The following is an 18,729-nucleotide window of genomic DNA, read 5'->3' as shown; positions in this document are numbered from 1 at the left end:
TCCACCTCATTGTCCCCTGTTACTGTTATTGTTTAAGAGTTGTCTTTTTCAAATACACTGATGCTTCTTTTCACACAAGTGAGCACAAAGATTTTTTTTCTTGGATCTAGATCTCGGATCTCAGTCTAAGTGATTTCTCCGTGAATTAACCAAAGCAGGGAGAAGACATTTTAGGAGTTTACAAAGCCATTTAACTTGGGTTTTTTCATAGAAAATTTTATTTAAACATTTTCATTAATATATTAATCAGCCAAACTGACCTCACTCATGGATACTCTCATCACAGTGGTTTAACATTCATTCATTCATTTTCTACCGCTTATCCTCTAGTAGGGTCGCGGGGTGGTTTAACATATTCAACTAATTTAAGTCATTTACGCTAAAATGTAATGTTCAGTTCAGGCTAAAATTAAAATAAATTACACAAATTGTAGCCAAAAGCAGAAGTTTGTTGCCTATCTGGTAGACCAGAGTAGAGTGTCCTTCTCTGCAGCACAGAAGAGCTCTGTTATCTCTCCTGGACAGGATGCAAAGGAGGAGGAGGGGGTTTCTCTTTGGCTGACAAGTACAGTAATCAAATGTCTGTTCTCTGGTGGGATCCGGGGCACAAATCCAAGATATCCCAGGATCAGGTTTAATACAAAAAAGGCTTTGTGTGGGCTGTGTTAGAGTGTGCTGGAATACAAATGTGTAAAAGAAAAATCAGCCATATGAATCATTTATTTATGTCCAGGAGCACTTAAGCTGATACCGTAAAATGCATAAGGGCAATTTGTTCCCTAGCTCTCCTTATGCAAACATACATAGTTATATGAAGACATATACACAAAGATGACAGATATACATGAACACATGCGCGCACACCCCCTCCAAAACCCAACCTCCCACACACTCTTCTGCTACCAAGCAGCTTCATAAGAGTTTCAAAGATAGACATGTTCTAAACAAGAGAGGTTGTATCTGCTGTCAGCTGATGCTGCCATCTGGACAGGAAAAAGGAAGGACTCTTCCTCTAGTGTGATCTCCAGAAACAGGATGTAGTACTCGCTGTCCTCGACCAAAACACAGCAACTGAGGCTCAGTGAAATCAGACACATTTGTCCTCATCATATGTCTTATGTTGCATGAATTGTTGTGAGAAGACTATATGGGTGAATCCTTTAAATTGGTCTGAGAGGCAAAGATGCTCGTCAGTACCTTGCATCCTCCACATTACACCGATAGCATATGAAATTATGGGGAAAAATGTTGGTCACAAGACGCATGAAACACCTAATTAAATTTCCTTTTTTTTTCCATCTGAGACAGTTCTGAGTTTCCCTGCCAAGAAGCTATTTCTAATACAGACCTTGCTGTGCGTGCATGTGGTGTTTGTGATTGGTGATAAAACACCTCCAAAACACATTTCACTCTATGTATACTTTTTTTTTTCCTGTAAGAAAACTCTGTCAACCAAATGCTAAAAATGTGCACACACACAAACACACACACACACACGCACATACACGCACATACACACACATACACATGCACGCACACGCACACACACACACACACACACACGCACGCACGCACGCACACACACACACACACACACACAGGAACACACAGAGCGCAGGAGGGAGACAGATAAAGAGAGCCAAATTAGCCCATTTGCAGAGTTGGAGATAACACAGACGTGCTGGCTTTCTTCATATCAGCCTCTGCACGCTAAATCTTTCACACTTTTCTCTCACAGTCTGCCTCCAGCTCTGCCTAACCTGCATGTCTTTAATAGGCCTACTGTTGACTTTTTTTTTCTTTTTTTTTTATCTCCAGCTCTTCTGATATAGATACATCACACTGTTCACAGAGAGAACAACACATGAATAATTAATTCAAGCTGCGTTTCTCTTTGTATAGTCCAGGTGTGAGTGCAGAGAATAAAACAGAATAGCCACTAGCTAAATGTAAGAACGTTCTACCTTCATTTCCATGTGATGTAAAAACCCTTCAAAGCAAGTAATGGCAGCAGTGGCTGTTATATTTGCATGTATCACTGCTGTGCACTGCAGGAATTCTCAAGTACTTAAGCTTAGTTGTGAAGCACAGTGTAAAACGTGGGAGTCCTCTCAGACTTTTCAGTGATTGCTAAATTTTTCACCCTTTTGTAAAGGAACTCAACATCTTAACTACAATTAATTAAACAACAAAAAAAGAACTGAAAGCCACTGAAATTCATAGAAAGAAGTCAGGAAATGGTTTTCCCACATGACATTTTCAGAAGGCTGAAACTGGTGGCTTTAGAACTGTAGCCACCACAAACCTAATACTGTAAGAGAAAAGCAGAAAGCCAACTGCAACATATTTCACAATCCTTCAGTCGCCTCAAATCTACTTAAGCAGTAAGTCTATACTGATAGAACCAGGATGTCACCCAACATGGAACAATACAGAGCTGTCTTTGTTTGCAGAGTGATATCAGTAGAGTAAATCTGCCCTGCATCACGAAAACAATGAAAGGAACCCTTCAAGGTATAGTTCAACATTTTGAGAAAAGTGCTTAGGGGACTTTCTTGCTGAGAATTAGATGAGAGGATTGATGCCACTTCAATATATTTCTATTAAACATAGGGTTACAAACAGGTTGGCTAAGCTTAGCACAAAGACTGAAAACAAGGGGAAAACAGCTAGCCTAGCTTCGTCTTCGTGGCCAGCCCCTCTAAACCTCACTGATGATAAAGAAAACCACAACTTGTGTTTTCTTTACTTTTGTGTTTGTGTTTTTAATACTTTTTGTATGTATTAAACAAATGGGGTCAAAAAATGAATTAACTAGTATTAGTATATTTGTTAATCAGTGATCCAAAAGTAATTTAAAAAAATCTTAACACAAGACTGGAATCTGCCATCACTCCCAATGATCGATTGTTATTTGACACTCAGACTCATCATTTTCATAAACCCCAAATACTTGTGGTCCAAAACTACAAACCATTTAAATATTAATAAATGTCCTGGTGAAATGCTCTAATAGCAGAACAAAGTTGAGCTTGACAATTCATTCTTGACCTTGGAAAAAGCAGTTGAGTTTGCTCACTTGCCATGAAAATATGAAGACTTTCCATATAGATGGATGAAGGTGGTTCTGAGCACCTTCATCTATGTTCACTTCAAAGTTGAACTCTGCATTTCATTCTTGACCTTGGAAACAGTAGTTGACAAAACAATCTCAACACAAAGTCCATACTGCGTTGCTCTAGAGCCTTTTTTCGTAGCTCTTGAGTTATCTCGGTATTAGAGCAAACACTTCACTGTTTGAATAAACCCTGAGAAGTTTTGCAGCCATTGACTGCTAATGTAAAGTACACATATTGTAACAAACCAACACAGGCGTACATCACTGCAGCCTCAGTCTGTTAGTGTTTGCTAACCATCTGAACACATAATTAGCCCGGTTAAACATTTGTGTTACCTAGTAGTGAAACCGTGAAGTATCCATACATTCCTTGAATAATTAACAGTTCTCACAATTGTGTTCAACTAAAAAAAGGAATGTTCTTGTGTCTATTTATGCCTAATCATATAGTGAAGATGATGTATAAGTGCATGCATTAGTGGAGCTTTTCTGTTTGTCCAAAGTTGTTCAGCACTTCACACAAAAACAAACATCCTCTTTCACAAATCCTTCCCTGCAGCAACAGTCTGGTCGAGCCACTAAAACACTGTTTAGAGCCACAATCCATCATTTGAAAGCTTAGCTTGTACTCTTGAATTGTGACACTCTAATCTATAACAATGTGATGCTGATATCTTTTATTCAGTAGCATCATTCAGTTTTACACTCTGACAGTTTTGTTATTGTTATAATGGATTGCGGCTGCATTTTACCCTATTTCCTCTTCAATTACGAGAGGTGATGGATTAGCAAGAAGTCCAGTCTGCGGTTAATGTTTTTTTTATTTTGTGTGTGGGTGTTTGCGTCCAAGAACAGGATGAAATTCAATCACTGCCCCAGAAAAAGGTAAAGATATACGTGAAAAGAAAGCAGTGATAAATTCTAGTCAGAACTTTGCTCCGCATTCAAGACTGTGTTACGGGCAGCCCGACACAAGCCTGTTTCATCTTATGAAGTGAAGTCCCAGAAATAAGGCAAGATATACAAACCTTTTTTTCTCTTTCACACAATGAAAATAATACGTCACAACAGCATCACACAAAACCTTCATACAATACACCCTGACTTATATCAATTAAAGGCAATTTATGTTTTCACGTTTTCACAACCAGCTGTGTGCAAAAGGCAACCACAAACAAATATGATTTAATTTGTGCTTTTTGAAAAAGTACAATGTTTTCTTTGTGTGTTCAATGTGAGTTCAACTTCAGCTAGTTAACAGCATGAAATTATAGTCAACAGTCTAGTGTGTTCTAATGGTTAAAATAGTTGTAAAGTTATCTTCTAAAACACTTCAAAGTTGCACATTGAAAAAAAAAAATAAAGCCTTGGAAATTGCAGCTGCTGGAGAAAGAAGGATGTTAAAACCTCGGTGTAGCTGCAGAGAGACATGAAAATCTGTAATCCTCCAGTGGTCATGTTAACTGTCCCCTAGAGGGACTTAAACGCAGCGCCTCTGCCCATAAAGGTTTTTCTCCCTGTCTGCTCTGTGTAGTTTTGTTGTATAGGAGGGTCTAAATGTCGCCAGTCTCCGCTGAGCTGCTCTCAGCACCCAGCAGCGCACCGGAGACTGGTGCAGCTCCCAGTGACAAAGCTGAGTCTTGCACTGTGCCGGTAAACTAAGAAGTAAAAGGCTGCCAGCATCAATCAGCTGCAGGGAACAGAGAGGAAGAGAGGGAGCATCCTCCTCCCCTGCTGTGTCTGCAGTGGCCTTCCTTTCACAAGAGGTGCAACCCCCTCCCTGACAGAGCCGTCTGAAAGGGCAAGACATGGAGGAAGCATCTTATCATTCTCTGTCTCTTAGTGTGTCTTACTAAGGTTACTGTAATCGAAGCTGTTACGCCATCTCATGAATAGTAAGATACTACATTGTTTTTGTCCTTTGTGCAACGTGTTTCAACTAAACAGTATTTCCTGTCAATAACTGACACTGGAGGAGGCGTCACCTTTTCACCATTAGCTTCTAGATTTACACCTTTCTTTGCCTCTTTGTTGGTCTAGGTATCCATTCCTTAACGTAATAGACAAAAATCATTGCAGCACCTGCAATTTAAAACCAAATAAATCGGCCTTCTTTCTTTAGCAATGCTAGCAGTGATGTCTATCTGTTATAGTTGGTTGGACCCTCACCTTGGTCCAGAATGAAATATCACGACAATTATCGAATGGCTTGCCATGAAATTTGGTACAGACATCCAAAGAGGATTAATCCTAATGACCCTCAAATTGATAAATAATAATTATAAAATAATAAATGCCTTGGTTTGTGACCAAATACTGGCAAAACTAATGATGTTCCCATCATCCTCTGATATACTTTGTGAATTCTTAAATGTTGGAATGTTAACATGCTAACATGCTAACCTGGTAAACATGCTAAACATTACACCTGCTAAACAACAGCAGGGCATACTGTGCATGTTAGCATGCTGATGTTAGAGCCACTGTGCCCACTGTTGGTATTGCCTCACAGACCCATTAGCTTGGCTGTTAACTGTTCTTGTTTGAACTCTTGTTTGACATAAAAAAAAATGCTACTTGCTAGACCCTCTGTATGAACAACCGCTGAGGATTTGACTGTGTGTGTGTGTGTGTGTTTGTGTGTGGGTGTGTGTGTGTGTGAGATCAACTGACGTTTCAGAAAATTTCCTTCTCCGTAAGTGTTCACCTTGTTTAGCCTTTGTACGTGAATTATAGGCCAAAATGTGATATTCAGTCGTGATTACAGTTGACGTGAGGATTTTAAAAACAGATTCCAGGTCGTCCAGCCTTGTCTGTCTGTTGAGGCTCTGGACAGTGTTACAGCAGTGATGTTCCACTGAACTGAGCGGACACTTGCCAGATATCTGCAAGGGACAGACACGCCCACTTCTTCTTCCCTGCTGCTTCCTGTGTCGTCCAGATACACAGACAAATGTGTGGTCATCGGGGGGGTGTTAATGCCACATTTGAAAAAATGTCTTGATGTCATCATGCTCTCTTTGTAGATTGCATAAAACAGACTGCTCTGTGCAGGTTTTGTGCAGCACTCTTCACAAAGATGCTTTTATCCATACAAGCAAACCACTGAGAGCAAGTTTCTTTCTCTTAAAACCTTGGATAAAAAGGATAGTTAATAAAAATGTTTACTTTTGCAAAGATAAACTAAATTGAAAGTGGATGTCTCTAAGAAAGGATGGACCAGGACTGCGCCAGTAGTCAGGAGACTGTTAACTAATGATGAAATATGTGGTCGACTGTACAGAGAACCTCTTACGGAAACTTTGTGGGGGAGTTTTGCATGAAAAACCGCTGAAGCTAAAAGTAAAAGGAGTTTTGAATTGTACCATAAATAAGAGCTTTGGGGAATCTCTGAGTTTCTCTCATAAAAAAAAAAAAAAAAAAAAAAAAATCTTTAAGTTCTTTTCTATACCCAAAGGAAGCAATAGAATCTTTAAAAAGATTGTCTCACAAAGACTAGGGGTCACGGTTTTCCACTTGGATGCTCTGCAATTATGCGTTAAACAAGAAAAACAGCCACAGTAGCTCTTAGAGAATGTGCTGGTGATGCTCAAGACACATCTCTCCCATTATGTGTCTGATGGTTACTTATTCCCATTTACACTTGCCAGTTAGACAGATATGAAAACAGAGTCTTTGCAGATGGCTTAACATATAAATCCGCATTATTCAACAGCTGTCTGCTTGTTTGCGGTCCAGATGTTTTGTAGAATGTATTAAGATGCCTGTGATACCGCTGTCCATTATCGCTTTGCAGATAAGGTTTTGCTCATTTCTAAGATAGATGCACTAAAGAATTTAATCTCTAAAAAAAAAATACAAAATAGCAAAAGGTGCTCACATTCTACTGCAGTCTTTTTTTTTTGATGGACAAAAGAAGTATTAGTAACTATTACACTGAGAGGAATATTCGACATCGCCACTCTGTAAACACCATGCGCACTCTCAGTCGGGTTAATCTCTCAAACTAAATTTGAAGTAACTAATGTCTCTACATGTGTAGCCTGCCTGTTCTGTTTGACCCTCTGCTGTTTCCAGCTTTACTGTACTTGTGGTGTTTAAATGGGTCAGGCTGCTGGAGTCACAAGAGTCATCGTAAGCAGATGGAACATGTCAGAAACTGATAAATTGCACTTTGTGCCTTTGGGGAACTGAACTCTCCCTTCCCAAAGACCAGGTCACAGTAAACCATAAAAAAAAACATTTCCATCCATCAGGCCAAGAGCTTTAGACGACCCTCAGTTTGACTGTCTTGGTGCACAGAGAGCTCAGTTCTCCAAGAGCAAATAAAATATTTTCTCCAAGGTAAAAAAAAAAATAAATAAAAAGTGTAGTCACTGCCACAATGACCAAAATAACATCTTTCTTGCACCATTCTTGCAGCTTCCTCAAAGAACAAACAAAACAAAAAAACTTCATGAACGTCAGACAGAGGAGTGGCTGCAAGAGCGAGTGTGAGCTGTTGCAAATCTATGATTTGCATTCTTACACAACTTCCTCATATGGATGAAATATTGCAGCACTGTGCTTACTCACACACAGGCTACATCTATTCAATGCAACCTTACTTATTCAAACTAGTTAACTCAGAGCCAAATTTCCCTCTATTCATAACCACAAACTCTTCCTTAATTTTGGATGTCAGAGCCTGAATCTAACATTTTGAAGAACAGCACTTCCCCTATTTAAAGGCCAGATGACAGAACACTTTCTCTTCCCTTTTGTCGCTTTAACCTTGCTTCACTCATTTCCTGTAAGCCAGTCAACCCACGTAACACAAAACCTTTTCTTAGTTACACCAACACAATGCATGCAAAAGAAATTTCTTTTCACTTCTCAAATCATTGAAAAGTCAGCTAATTTTTTCAAAAGAGAAAAAATGCCGTTTATAAGATCTTAGTGGGAATTGGCATCATCACTATAGAGAAATACTGTCTGCTTCGAGCTTCTGTTTAAGTTTTTAAAAAGTTTTATGGACATGTTGAAAAGCAGTAAGAAGAAAAGTTTGTGTCTTGCAGTGCACTGCTTCAGCAGTTTATAAAATAGATACTTTTGTCCATTAGCAACTATTGCAAAAATTGACATTAAAGCAGATAGAGCTGAACTGTGTTCACAAGAAACACCTATAAGATATACATATAAGATTTAAAAGACACATTCCTTCCAATGGAATATTTCATAACATTATGCTCTGTGTTTGAGCAAACACTACGTAGGCTATAGTAGTGAAAGAAATAGGAAGAGGAATCATCGAAAATAAACAGGTTTCAGTATGTGAACAAAGTAATGTAATGATACATATATGATATGTATCATTACATTACTTTGTTCACATACATGATACTGTGGTGGCACAGATAAGAAATTGAGTCGACAGCAGAATTAATTACTATATTTATTTCAAACTGAGAAATATTTTTAAAACTTACCAAATAAACATGAGAAAATATATGTAGTGATCAACTTTCCTGCTTTAGCTGCAGTTCTGTACCCATAGACTTTACTACACAAGAGCAAACCAGCACATACTCCAGTCCACTTTTATTTCTGAGAAATGTTGTCCCATTACACAAAGTGTTGTTACACAACAGAATGGAAGATTAACTATAGGTTATACCCCGTCACATATGAGGGCAGGCTGATGATCTGTTGCTATTTAAAATGACTGCATTTACTCTCTGCTCAGTTTCTTTTGACAGTACAAAAAACCCAAGAAAAATGTGCTGCATCTTTGTAGCTGCTGTTGATTTTTGTATGTCTAGGAAATGGATCATTAAAAGCCATTGTAGTCAGCTAATCATATTAGTATACACTGACAAGTACCTGTACTTTAGTTTCAGTCTCATAAAAATGTAACCATCACACGATGCTAGATAGAAGTCATATTGCACAGTACGAGCACAAAACATTTTTAAAAATGTGTCAAAAATAACATTTCTACCTACAGTACGACACAGAAATTACCGTTTTACTGCGAGAGCAATGATGCCATCATGTGGTACATAAATGAATAACAAATAGAAACATTTACTGATGATGTTCAGTGCACTTTATTTACAAAAACATTTCTGTTAAAACGCCCATTTTCATGTGACAAATACATGCATTATACACACACACCCCAAAGTGCACTTGGTGAGATTTGAACAGAGAGTGCTTCAGTACAAATGAAGATGTGCCTCCATACAGGGGTTACATTAACAAGAAATATCTGATGTCTTTAATGGACTATTGGGCAAAGATCAAACAAATATTACAAGGATATGAAGAATAGCAACTCTAACATTAAAATAAATGCACTACTCAAACACTAATAATTCCCACCATTACTTTATTTCATATATTAATCTAAATTTTCTTGGAAATAAATTAGCAAAAAAAAAGGACAAACTACATATTGTATTTGATTAAAAAGCAGCCATTATGGTCTAATATCTTTGCTTGTGGATACAAGGATTGTCAAGATTTTCCTTCATAGACATCAGAGTTTACAGTTTACCAACACAAAAGTCGTGGCTTGGCTGCACGACCGATGTTTCCACTGTTTTCACAGGTTATTCAGCCGCTCACTCTGTAATCTGGAGTACGGCGTGCTGGTCACATGGAAGGGGCACCAGTGTCTAAAATGTTAATAACAATAAAACAGTTTATTTTATTTTTACTTGACAGGCAAATAAAATGCAAGTTTCCTGGACAGTGATTAATTAAAGTCCAGTTGGTTTTCATGCATGATTAGGATTCATTCCTGTTTTTCCATTGCAGAGGAATTGGCAATATAATAAGTATTGTATTCAGAAAGAGTCTCATCTGAGCAGAAAATACAAAAGCAACAATCTGGGGAGGCTTTGTGACATGAGGTACAGAAACTGTGAGGTGTGGTGTGTTTCTGAGAGAATCCTTTGAGGTCAATTGTCTCATGAAGATCAATACTCACACTTGAGATGGAAATAGCAGAGCTCACAGTAGGGCTTCGTGTTTCGGATTCGAACCTGGACTCCAGTCTCAGTTCCTGCGAGATGTCGGCGGCAGCCCACACACTGACAAGGAGGAGGGAGAAGTGAGAAAAGAATCGAGCATTATATAAGAGAAATCCATCTGATCTGTGATGTGGGCCTTTTGTGTCCAGATTATTTCATCAGATTGTCCTTCACCCAAGCACAGAACAACAAACCTACGTTTTAGCACCAAAACAATTATGATTTATGAGTTGCTATGTGCGTCTGTAAGTCATGTGGAGCAGAGAGCTGCAGAGGTGATTGACTTTTACATCCACATGCTAATGAACCTAGGGTCAGCTAAATCTGAGGGGTCTTCTGCATGTGAGAATTTCACAATAAGCATCTAAAAGCAAAGCAGAACAGCGTGTTGGTTTATTCCACTCAACCACAAATAAAGACAGAGAGAGAAACAGCACAGAGGACTACCACACCTGAAGTGACCACCAGGCCAGATGCTGAACACAGACTATAGCAAACAGACTGGTTAGGAAACACGGAAGCAAAGAAAGGTGTCAGGAATGCTCCGGCTAGCAGGTGCCTAAAAAGCTGATGTGATTGTAATACAGACTACAGATACGAGACTCCTGCTGACCTAATTAAAGGTAAGGTCACACTAGGCTTCAGTCCAAACGAGATGACGCAATTTAAAAAAAAAAAAAAAAAAAGAGTGCCGTATGGAAAACATGAGGGAAATCTGGCGAGTTTCTTTCATGTATTTATTATTGTGTATATGCGTTAAATTCTCTTTTAATGATATTAACTGGATATGAAATTTCTCTGAGACACCTCACACCGCCACGTTTCAATGTGCTCTAAAAATACATTTGACTGACTTGACTATTTGTTTTATGTCCACACATCTGCTGCCATTTTTCATCCCTTCAATGGAGCAGATGCTTGATAGACAAATAAGTCACTCGGCTTCATGTACTAAATGATTTATTATTTGCCTTTTCCATTGCACTGTCACAATTCGATTTTGTCAATACACCAGCATTTTTACCTCAGCCAAGAACAAAAGTTTCTTTGTTTTTTTTTTTTTTTGTTTTGAATTGCTGGTGTTCTTGAATTTATAAATGAAAATGTGCATATAAACCAGGTGGAAGGAAACACACTTTATGAGAGGGATAATGTGTTTTTTTTATTCTGGTAGTGTGATATCGTACAAAACAAGACGATGAGACACTACAAGAACAATTTCCAGACACAGTGCGTTGCTTTTTCCACTGGCCATCCATGTGAACTCAAAGGTGAGCTCTTCACTTGCGAGACTGACCGAGCTCATACAGAAAACAGGAACCGCTGCCATAGGAGGTGAAAGAGACAGAGTTAAGTATTCACAGGGATCTGAGCTACTGTGACCACACCTTAACCCGGTCATGACCTCTCACCTGGAAACAGGCGAGGTGGAAGCAGAGACTAAGGGCCTCTATGACCATGGCTGCACCACTACCCAGGACACGCTGACACACACAGCAAGTCCTCCTGCCACTGACCATCCTGGTGCAGCACATGTTAACAAGTGTGGGGCCAAAAATGCATGATAAGATATAGAATATAAACACACTAGAACATGCAGAAGAGAGGAAATTCGCATGAATTGCGTACCTGCCATGGTGAGCGGAGTCCATGGATGCATTTCTCGGGGGTAATATTGTTCCAGTGCTGTAGCGGGAGGACGACTTCCTGCTCGGGGCAAAATAACCCGCGGCAGCCGAGTGTGGACGAGGGTAATTGAATGTGGCGATCGAGACTGGGGACTGGCGCAAAGCATCCAGGTCGTCCAGAGACTCATACCTGCAGGGAGGACGCCATGAGAAAACAGCTAGCTAAGGTGCAACTGTATTCAACTTGAAATCCACTTTGAATGAGGTACAAATACAAGACCCACCTCTTCAGCTGAACCCCGGCACAGATCGGTTCCTTGTAAAAGCTGCTGCTGCGCTGACGTATCCAGCTGTTGTCGGTCAGGAGCTGAGTCCTTTTCTTCATCTCCTCCAAAATCTGCTGCCTGTCTAGCTCAGCCTTAGACGAAGACTGTCCTTTTCTTTTCCTCTGATCACCTGAATCAAAGTTTTTTTTTTTGATGGGGGTGGTTAGTCCAGTGCATCACCTCAACAGAGGGGAATATTATGACAGAGAGAAGGGGAGACTAACCTCTTGTCTGTTTGTGGGGGCCGGCTAATGCCGGGGTAGACAAGGACTTTGCCCTAAGGGAGAGAGACAAGACACAGTTCACGGGGTCTGCACTGAACTGTTTGCATGCCGATGTTGGCTTCAAGGTGGAGCATCCTTTCACAAGAGGTAAGGGTAGCCCCACCTAACAAACATAGCCAAACATCTTGCTTTGTGCTAAATATTAAGAACTACTGTACAGTCATACTGAGCTCATCTTGTTCTGACCTGTGTGCAGGAGACAGCTGAGCAAAGCCACAAGATTCCACAGCCCTGAGGTGCAGCATGAATAGCATTAAGGCCCAGCAAATGCAGCAGGAAGTACAGCAGACCAAGCAACAGCAGCAGTGAGGAAAAAAAAAGTAATGTTTAAAAAAAAAAAAAAAAAAATTCAAAAGTAAAATGTTGCTTCATACATCACTGTTACATTCAGCAAGGATGGGGGGGAAAAACTGACAATGAAAGAAGAGGAGAAGAAGTTGATTTACCAGTCATGTTCAGTAATCTTGACATTCTGCACTCCTTGTGCATTAGTATGAGGTTTTAATTCTGCTACTTTCAGCACATCTCTGTCAGGGCTCTGCTCCTCTTCTCTCGATTTGTTTGACAATGCATTCACATGGAGCTGCGTGCTGGCATTGGTCATGTCGAAGGTCTTCCGTTTCAAATTCATGAAAAAAACAAAACAAAAACAAAAATTACATTCTATAGAAACAACGTAAAGCAATAGAAGTTAAAGTGGGCCAGGGGCCTTCGACTGATTCCTTCAAACTGTATTAAAAGGAAAGCAAAAGGCAGAAAACATGCATCTTATTAGCAGTAAAGATGAGGATAGCAGGTTGTACTTGTTCCTGTCAGCACAGTAATCACAGATGTGTCATAGCTGCTGATTAAAAATACAAGCTCATACTTTAATGATGATAATAATTTTGATGAAAACATGAAATTTTAGGATCTTGATATATATATTGGTATATGCACTCATTCTGCGGGTAACAAACATGTTTTGCAAGGTGATCAAATAAAACAAAGCAGGGGCCACAGCCCTAAAAGCTCTTTTTCTGTGGTGTCTTTATAGAGGAATATCTGATATAATTACTCTTTATGATCACTCAGTTATAACTAAAAATGGTCTGCAGCTTGGAAAAGGCTCCAAAGACCTCACAACATTACCCCTGACTTCCTGCTCGAGTCTCCCATTGCATCATGTTGTGCCCTCCTCCACTCTGCCTCCAACCTCTCCTGATCCCGCTGGTATTGCTCCTGAAAAACCGAGACACACACACACACACACACACGTATGTTGCTTCAAATTTTTTGATGAAGATTAAGATTAACATTGCCCACCTTAGTGCTGTGTAACTGTGTGTTTAAAAGAGTCTTCACCTGTAGGAGGCGCTCCTGCTCTTCCTGCCACTTCTCCTGACGCCTTCGGTCCTCCTCGCGGTCCCACGACCAGCTTGATGAGGAGGGGCTGAGGGATGGCACCTGGAGCTGGTGACACGCAAACAGACTGTAGGCTCGGACATGATCACAGTGCGGTACACAGACTCGACACAAACACACAAACACACAGAGATCCCCTTCTGTTTCAACACGCATTAACATACACTATGATGAAATGGTATAGTAACTTACATCAGATATCGCAGATTCGGAGCCTCCTGTGTGAGAAAGTAACAGGTCAGCAAAGAGAGCACCACACAGAAGCGCCTAAAGATGATCATGTAGTATCAGAGGTCTCACACACACACACACACACACACACACACACACACACACACACACACACACACAAAAGCTGGGGACACATTAGAAGAGCCCGTCTTCTTGTGCGTCTTTGCCTGGTTTCACACTGGATAATAACTGACAAAGTACGACACACTTTACTTTATTAATCCTACTGATCCCTGACAAATACTGTGCAGACTCTTACTGTGTAGCACATACAAATTTAGGTAAACAGTCGTAGTAGTCAGTAACGGTGTCAACATGAAGGGTACAGTTTGCACTGACGCCAGAGCTGGAGGTTAGCAGGCCACTTCATGGTAAACAAAGACTAAAATATACAGCCCCACTAGAGATCCTAGCAGCTTCAATGTTCACTGAAACCAAAATATAAACATGCAGGACAAAATGATTGCAATTATTATTTTGCTATTTGTAGAGGATTGGCTCAAATATCTGGATATAACTATCAAATATTCTGTGGCTCACAAGTGTGTGAGTAGATGAGATTTTGTTAAGATTAAATACACAAGATTATGTTTGCCAGCCACTGGATCAGCATGTTGTATGTTAATCAGAACACTAATCTGTTAATGTATCCCCAGCCTAAAGATGCTGCACACAAATACTGGAGGAAAAAAAAAAAAAAAAAAAAGCTCAGCTGAGCAAAGAGTTAAGTGTGACAAAGCAAATTTAAAAAAAAAAAAAAAAAAAAAAGGATATTCACACGCCCTCTAACAACACAAATCTGCTTTGTTCATTTGTTGAAGGAGCTCCACAACAAACAACTGATTTTACACTCGAGTCAAAAACAAAAAAACAAAAACAAAAAAAACACACAGTGCAAAGCATTTACCACACAAATAAACCCATGAGCTGAATCCTGCAGAGCCTGAAGAGAGAGAGCCATTGTAGTAGGACACACATCAGATTCATTAGCAACCAGAAAGGACAGCATCACAAATCAGTCATTGTGCAAAAGAACGAGAAAGTTTCCAATTAAAAATTAAAGCCCTTTCACACAAAAGGACATAGGAATACTACAGTAAAAGAAGCATCTGTTGCACCGCCACACATGGTACATTAGAGACATGATCACTGCCGTCAGCACTGTGGTTGCTAGGAAAAGCTGTAATGGCTTTTTGATGCGGAAATATAGTGAGTGTTAATTTATAGAAATGCTGCTTCTTTCATAGTTATAGTTCAGTTTAAGGTCAGGCCGCTCTGAGAAAAAAATTCTGTTTAGGTACTAGACTTATATGGTGGTATGGCTTATTATGGTGGTACTGAAGTAAAAGTTTTCATCCAATCACAGTGCATCTTCAGATTTTGTTTTAATTAGGAGGCCCTTCTATGCATTAACATATCCTATGATGAAGTGGTATGGTAAATAAAACTGATAATTAACCAAGCCACCAAGCACCGGACACCAAAGCTGTTGCACAAGGAGCCAAAGTTCAAACCGGAATTTTACCTTTCTGTTTGAAAAATTCTGCTCTCCTTTTCTGATTTTTCCTAATAATTTTATTATAATCTACATGAAGAGGAAGGACAAGAAGAGAAATTACAGAAGAACATACTCTATCGGTATCTGAGGAGTTATTATAGGAGATGTTTTTGTCACGTTAAGATTTGTCATACAGACTTTACACCTGTCATTACCTTTACTTGTGGTTGTCCTGTGGCTGTCAGCAAGACCTCCATCCACCACTTTACCTTTTACAACCTGGGCAGGTGAAAAAAACACACCAAGATGAGCTCCTCTAATTGAGCTGCACTCATTAGAAGAAGAGCTCTGTGCAGCCCTTTTTATAAAATTGAAGAGATAACTGGCTAAAGCATTGCTCACATCGTCTGCCTGCCTGTTGAATTTCGATGCTTTCGTGACTGTGGTGTCTGCAGAGCTAGTGCTGTTGGCATGGTGACCGGGGCAACCTATCAGAACGGGCGCCGCGGCAGTCAGATTGATGGTCATCCTGCTCTGGCCCGGCTGGCTGTGATGACTCCCCTCACTGGTGCTCCAATCTAATGACAAGAACCAGCTATCAAAACGAAGGCCACGCCAGAAACCAACGTGTTAGGGGTTAAATTACCACATATCATTTCAGGAGGAGGTAAAAGACATCAACTGTCTTTTTATTGTGGCTCATTATCTTACCCTTGTTGCCATAGCGTCGAACGTCCATGGTCAGGCTGCCGGTTTGCAGGGCATATGTCATTGTATCCTTCCACTGGCTGTAGTTCATGTGTGCCACCGGAACTCCATCAACAGCCACAATCTCATCGTCCACACACAGCTGGCAAAGCTCTGCTGGACTGCCTGAGGAGGCAGGGAGGGAGGGAGGGAGGGCCAGGCATCAGGACAATAAAAAAGAAAAGACAAAAAAGAAAAAAAGATGAGGGCAAGGACAGCACAGCACAAAGAACATACCAGCTTCAGGAACGAGCTCCTCAGAACAAACTGAGAAACAAGCCACAGTGATGAGGACAAGGTTTCTGCTCCAAGTCGAAAAGTAGGCCAGTAAGACAAAACTACATATCAGTGAGTAAGTGACACCTTTCTCACATCTAATTAAACATTTATGTCTGTCTTGAGTTTTAAATCACTGGTTGCATTTTCTATTTTTTTTTTTTTTTAATGCAAACACAGTAAATGCACATACATCCTCAAAGAGTGTATCAGTGAAAACTACCTAATGATCATTACTCCTCTTGTGAACATCATCAGTTTGGATCATCTAGATCTTTTAATTTGTTTCTTTGCAATAAAAAAAAAAAAAAAAAAGCTTGAAATTTTGCACCCCTCTTACTCAGCCGCATGAAATTGACCCACTAACATCATCTTTTTATCTGTAATTTGACCGGTCAGGTTAGTCTGTTACTGTTCTAAGCTGTGGCAGCAGATTACCTCTGAGAAGTAGAGAATATTATCTGAGCACACTGTAGCATTGCCATCTCTGTCACTGACATGTCCCTGTTTCAGCCTACAATGTCCAATGACCTAATCTTCATGCTATTTCACCCCAGCTATAATTTGTTACTCCTCTGACAATATTTCAGAAGTCCAAGGCTAAACACAGCAAAAGGCCTTACCGGGTTGAATGAATTTTACTCTCGCCCCCGTGGAGTCCCAGTGAGTCTGGAAACCGAAGTCTGGTCGACTGTTGGGTTTAAGGGCTAGGCTCACTCTCATGTCACTGTGATCCACCTGTAACACACACACACACACACACACACCATAGGTAAAGGTGACACCCTGTGATCCAATGTCCTTCGCTTCCCGGTGGAAATTAGAGACTTCAAAGGCCTGCTGCACAAATATAGTAAGGGATACACAAGTGACCAGTTTATTATCTATAATGTAGTGCAACCATCACAGCAGCCCTGCAATAAAAGCCATCTTTGAGAACTTTATAATGTTCAGGTTTTATGTTGTTGTCAGAGATGTTGATTCATTCATGTTGGTGGCTTTTACAAGTGATATTACAAGCCTAAATGTCAAACAAACTCCTGATAAAACATCTAATTAGTGTGAGTGAAGGAGACCCCGTGAGTATATAAATATCTGAGTTATGCTTGTTAACCACCTTATTTTCCGAAGTTTGACTTGCTATTTAAAAATATTAATGTTTGGTTTGTCAGTGACTCATTACATAGAGTAATTTTTTTTTTTTTTTTTTTTTTAAATAAGAAGAATAGTTAGAAAACAGCCTGTGTTTTTGTTTATTATGCTGCAAATATAAAATTAAGCAATTTTGTCATACTCAAAATTCTAGTTAGCCCTTTCTGTGCTGCATGCCTCTCAGATCGTGACATCTCAGGCAGTGAAAACCAGGAGGAGTGGTGCTCATCTATTTACCTAAACTTCTGTGGTTAATTTGATCAGTCACTTTAAGTCACAATCAATATCAACCTTTACTGACCAGTGTCTGATCACTGCTCCAAGTTAAATAGCTTACCCAGAAAAGTGATTATTTCTCTGTCTATTTGCCTGTGTTCTTCTAAACTACTGTCTCTGACCAATAAATGAAACCATTTTCATAATCCCACGTTATAAATAGTACAGTTTGATCCTACGTAATTAAATTCTAGTTTCAAAGATATATACAGTTTTACTGCATCACTACATACAAATGGTACAAATGCTGTATGCTGAAAAACAACACAGTATACCTTTGTAGATGGCAGAGTGGAGCTTTTGTTGTGGAGGTGGGACTGTAGATTTGAATAAGGCTGCGGCAGGAGCTGGGTGTGGGGCTGATGGTGGTGGCCGTTGGTCTGGAAGGAGGTCTGGCTGGACAGACTGGCCCCTTTCCCCTCCTCCCCCTCGTCTGTACCATTCTGCTTTGCCTGGTTGGTTTTCTTCTGTCTGATTGAAGCCTGGTACTGACCCCTCAGATGGCTGGCTGCAGTTCTGGGCAAAGATTTGGTGGGTGGAGAAAGAACAACTTCTTTCTCACTGTTCAACAGCAGACCCTGGTTATCATCTAGCTGGAGAAGAAAAAAAAAGGGAAAAAAAAAGGACAAATTAGATTGCATCATTTACCTGCAGCATTGAAATGCAACTGTCCTGATGTAAGACAGTTTGTACTGACTGTCTACGACCACCAGGTGATCCAAGAAAACAAAGGTAACACAAGCTCACTCATATGTAGTACACACATACGTGTA

The 18,729-nt window shown here is 40.0% G+C and overlaps 1 protein-coding gene across 4 annotated transcripts in view; it reads right to left on the bottom strand.

Moving 5' to 3' along the window:
- Nucleotides 1-9,191: 9,191 nt before the first annotated feature.
- Nucleotides 9,192-18,729, bottom strand: part of LOC130173171 (LIM domain only protein 7-like) — a 28,202-nt gene continuing 18,664 nt past the window's right edge. For 2 of the 4 annotated variants that reach the window (XM_056382153.1, XM_056382178.1), the window contains 16 exons: nucleotides 18,232-18,549; nucleotides 17,152-17,266; nucleotides 16,217-16,378; nucleotides 15,908-16,083; nucleotides 15,721-15,784; nucleotides 15,533-15,592; nucleotides 13,969-13,994; nucleotides 13,717-13,824; nucleotides 13,504-13,593; nucleotides 12,819-12,985; nucleotides 12,559-12,603; nucleotides 12,313-12,365; nucleotides 12,047-12,218; nucleotides 11,764-11,952; nucleotides 10,092-10,194; nucleotides 9,192-9,777 (listed from right to left, as the gene is read on the bottom strand). In XM_056382153.1, coding sequence (XP_056238128.1) covers nucleotides 9,724-9,777; nucleotides 10,092-10,194; nucleotides 11,764-11,952; nucleotides 12,047-12,218; nucleotides 12,313-12,365; nucleotides 12,559-12,603; nucleotides 12,819-12,985; nucleotides 13,504-13,593; nucleotides 13,717-13,824; nucleotides 13,969-13,994; nucleotides 15,533-15,592; nucleotides 15,721-15,784; nucleotides 15,908-16,083; nucleotides 16,217-16,378; nucleotides 17,152-17,266; nucleotides 18,232-18,549 — 1,902 coding nt within the window. In that variant the 3' untranslated portion in view covers nucleotides 9,192-9,723. The remainder of the gene's footprint in view (nucleotides 9,778-10,091; nucleotides 10,195-11,763; nucleotides 11,953-12,046; nucleotides 12,219-12,312; nucleotides 12,366-12,558; nucleotides 12,604-12,818; nucleotides 12,986-13,503; nucleotides 13,594-13,716; nucleotides 13,825-13,968; nucleotides 13,995-15,532; nucleotides 15,593-15,720; nucleotides 15,785-15,907; nucleotides 16,084-16,216; nucleotides 16,379-17,151; nucleotides 17,267-18,231; nucleotides 18,550-18,729) is intronic. The other 2 variants (XM_056382169.1, XM_056382160.1) reach the window with 2 other exon arrangements.

Source organism: Seriola aureovittata, chromosome 1 (genome assembly GCF_021018895.1).
Source record: "Seriola aureovittata isolate HTS-2021-v1 ecotype China chromosome 1, ASM2101889v1, whole genome shotgun sequence".
NCBI lineage: Eukaryota > Metazoa > Chordata > Actinopteri > Carangiformes > Carangidae > Seriola > Seriola aureovittata.
Note: the sequence above shows the minus strand (reverse complement) of the source record. Positions and strands in the feature narration are given on the sequence as shown.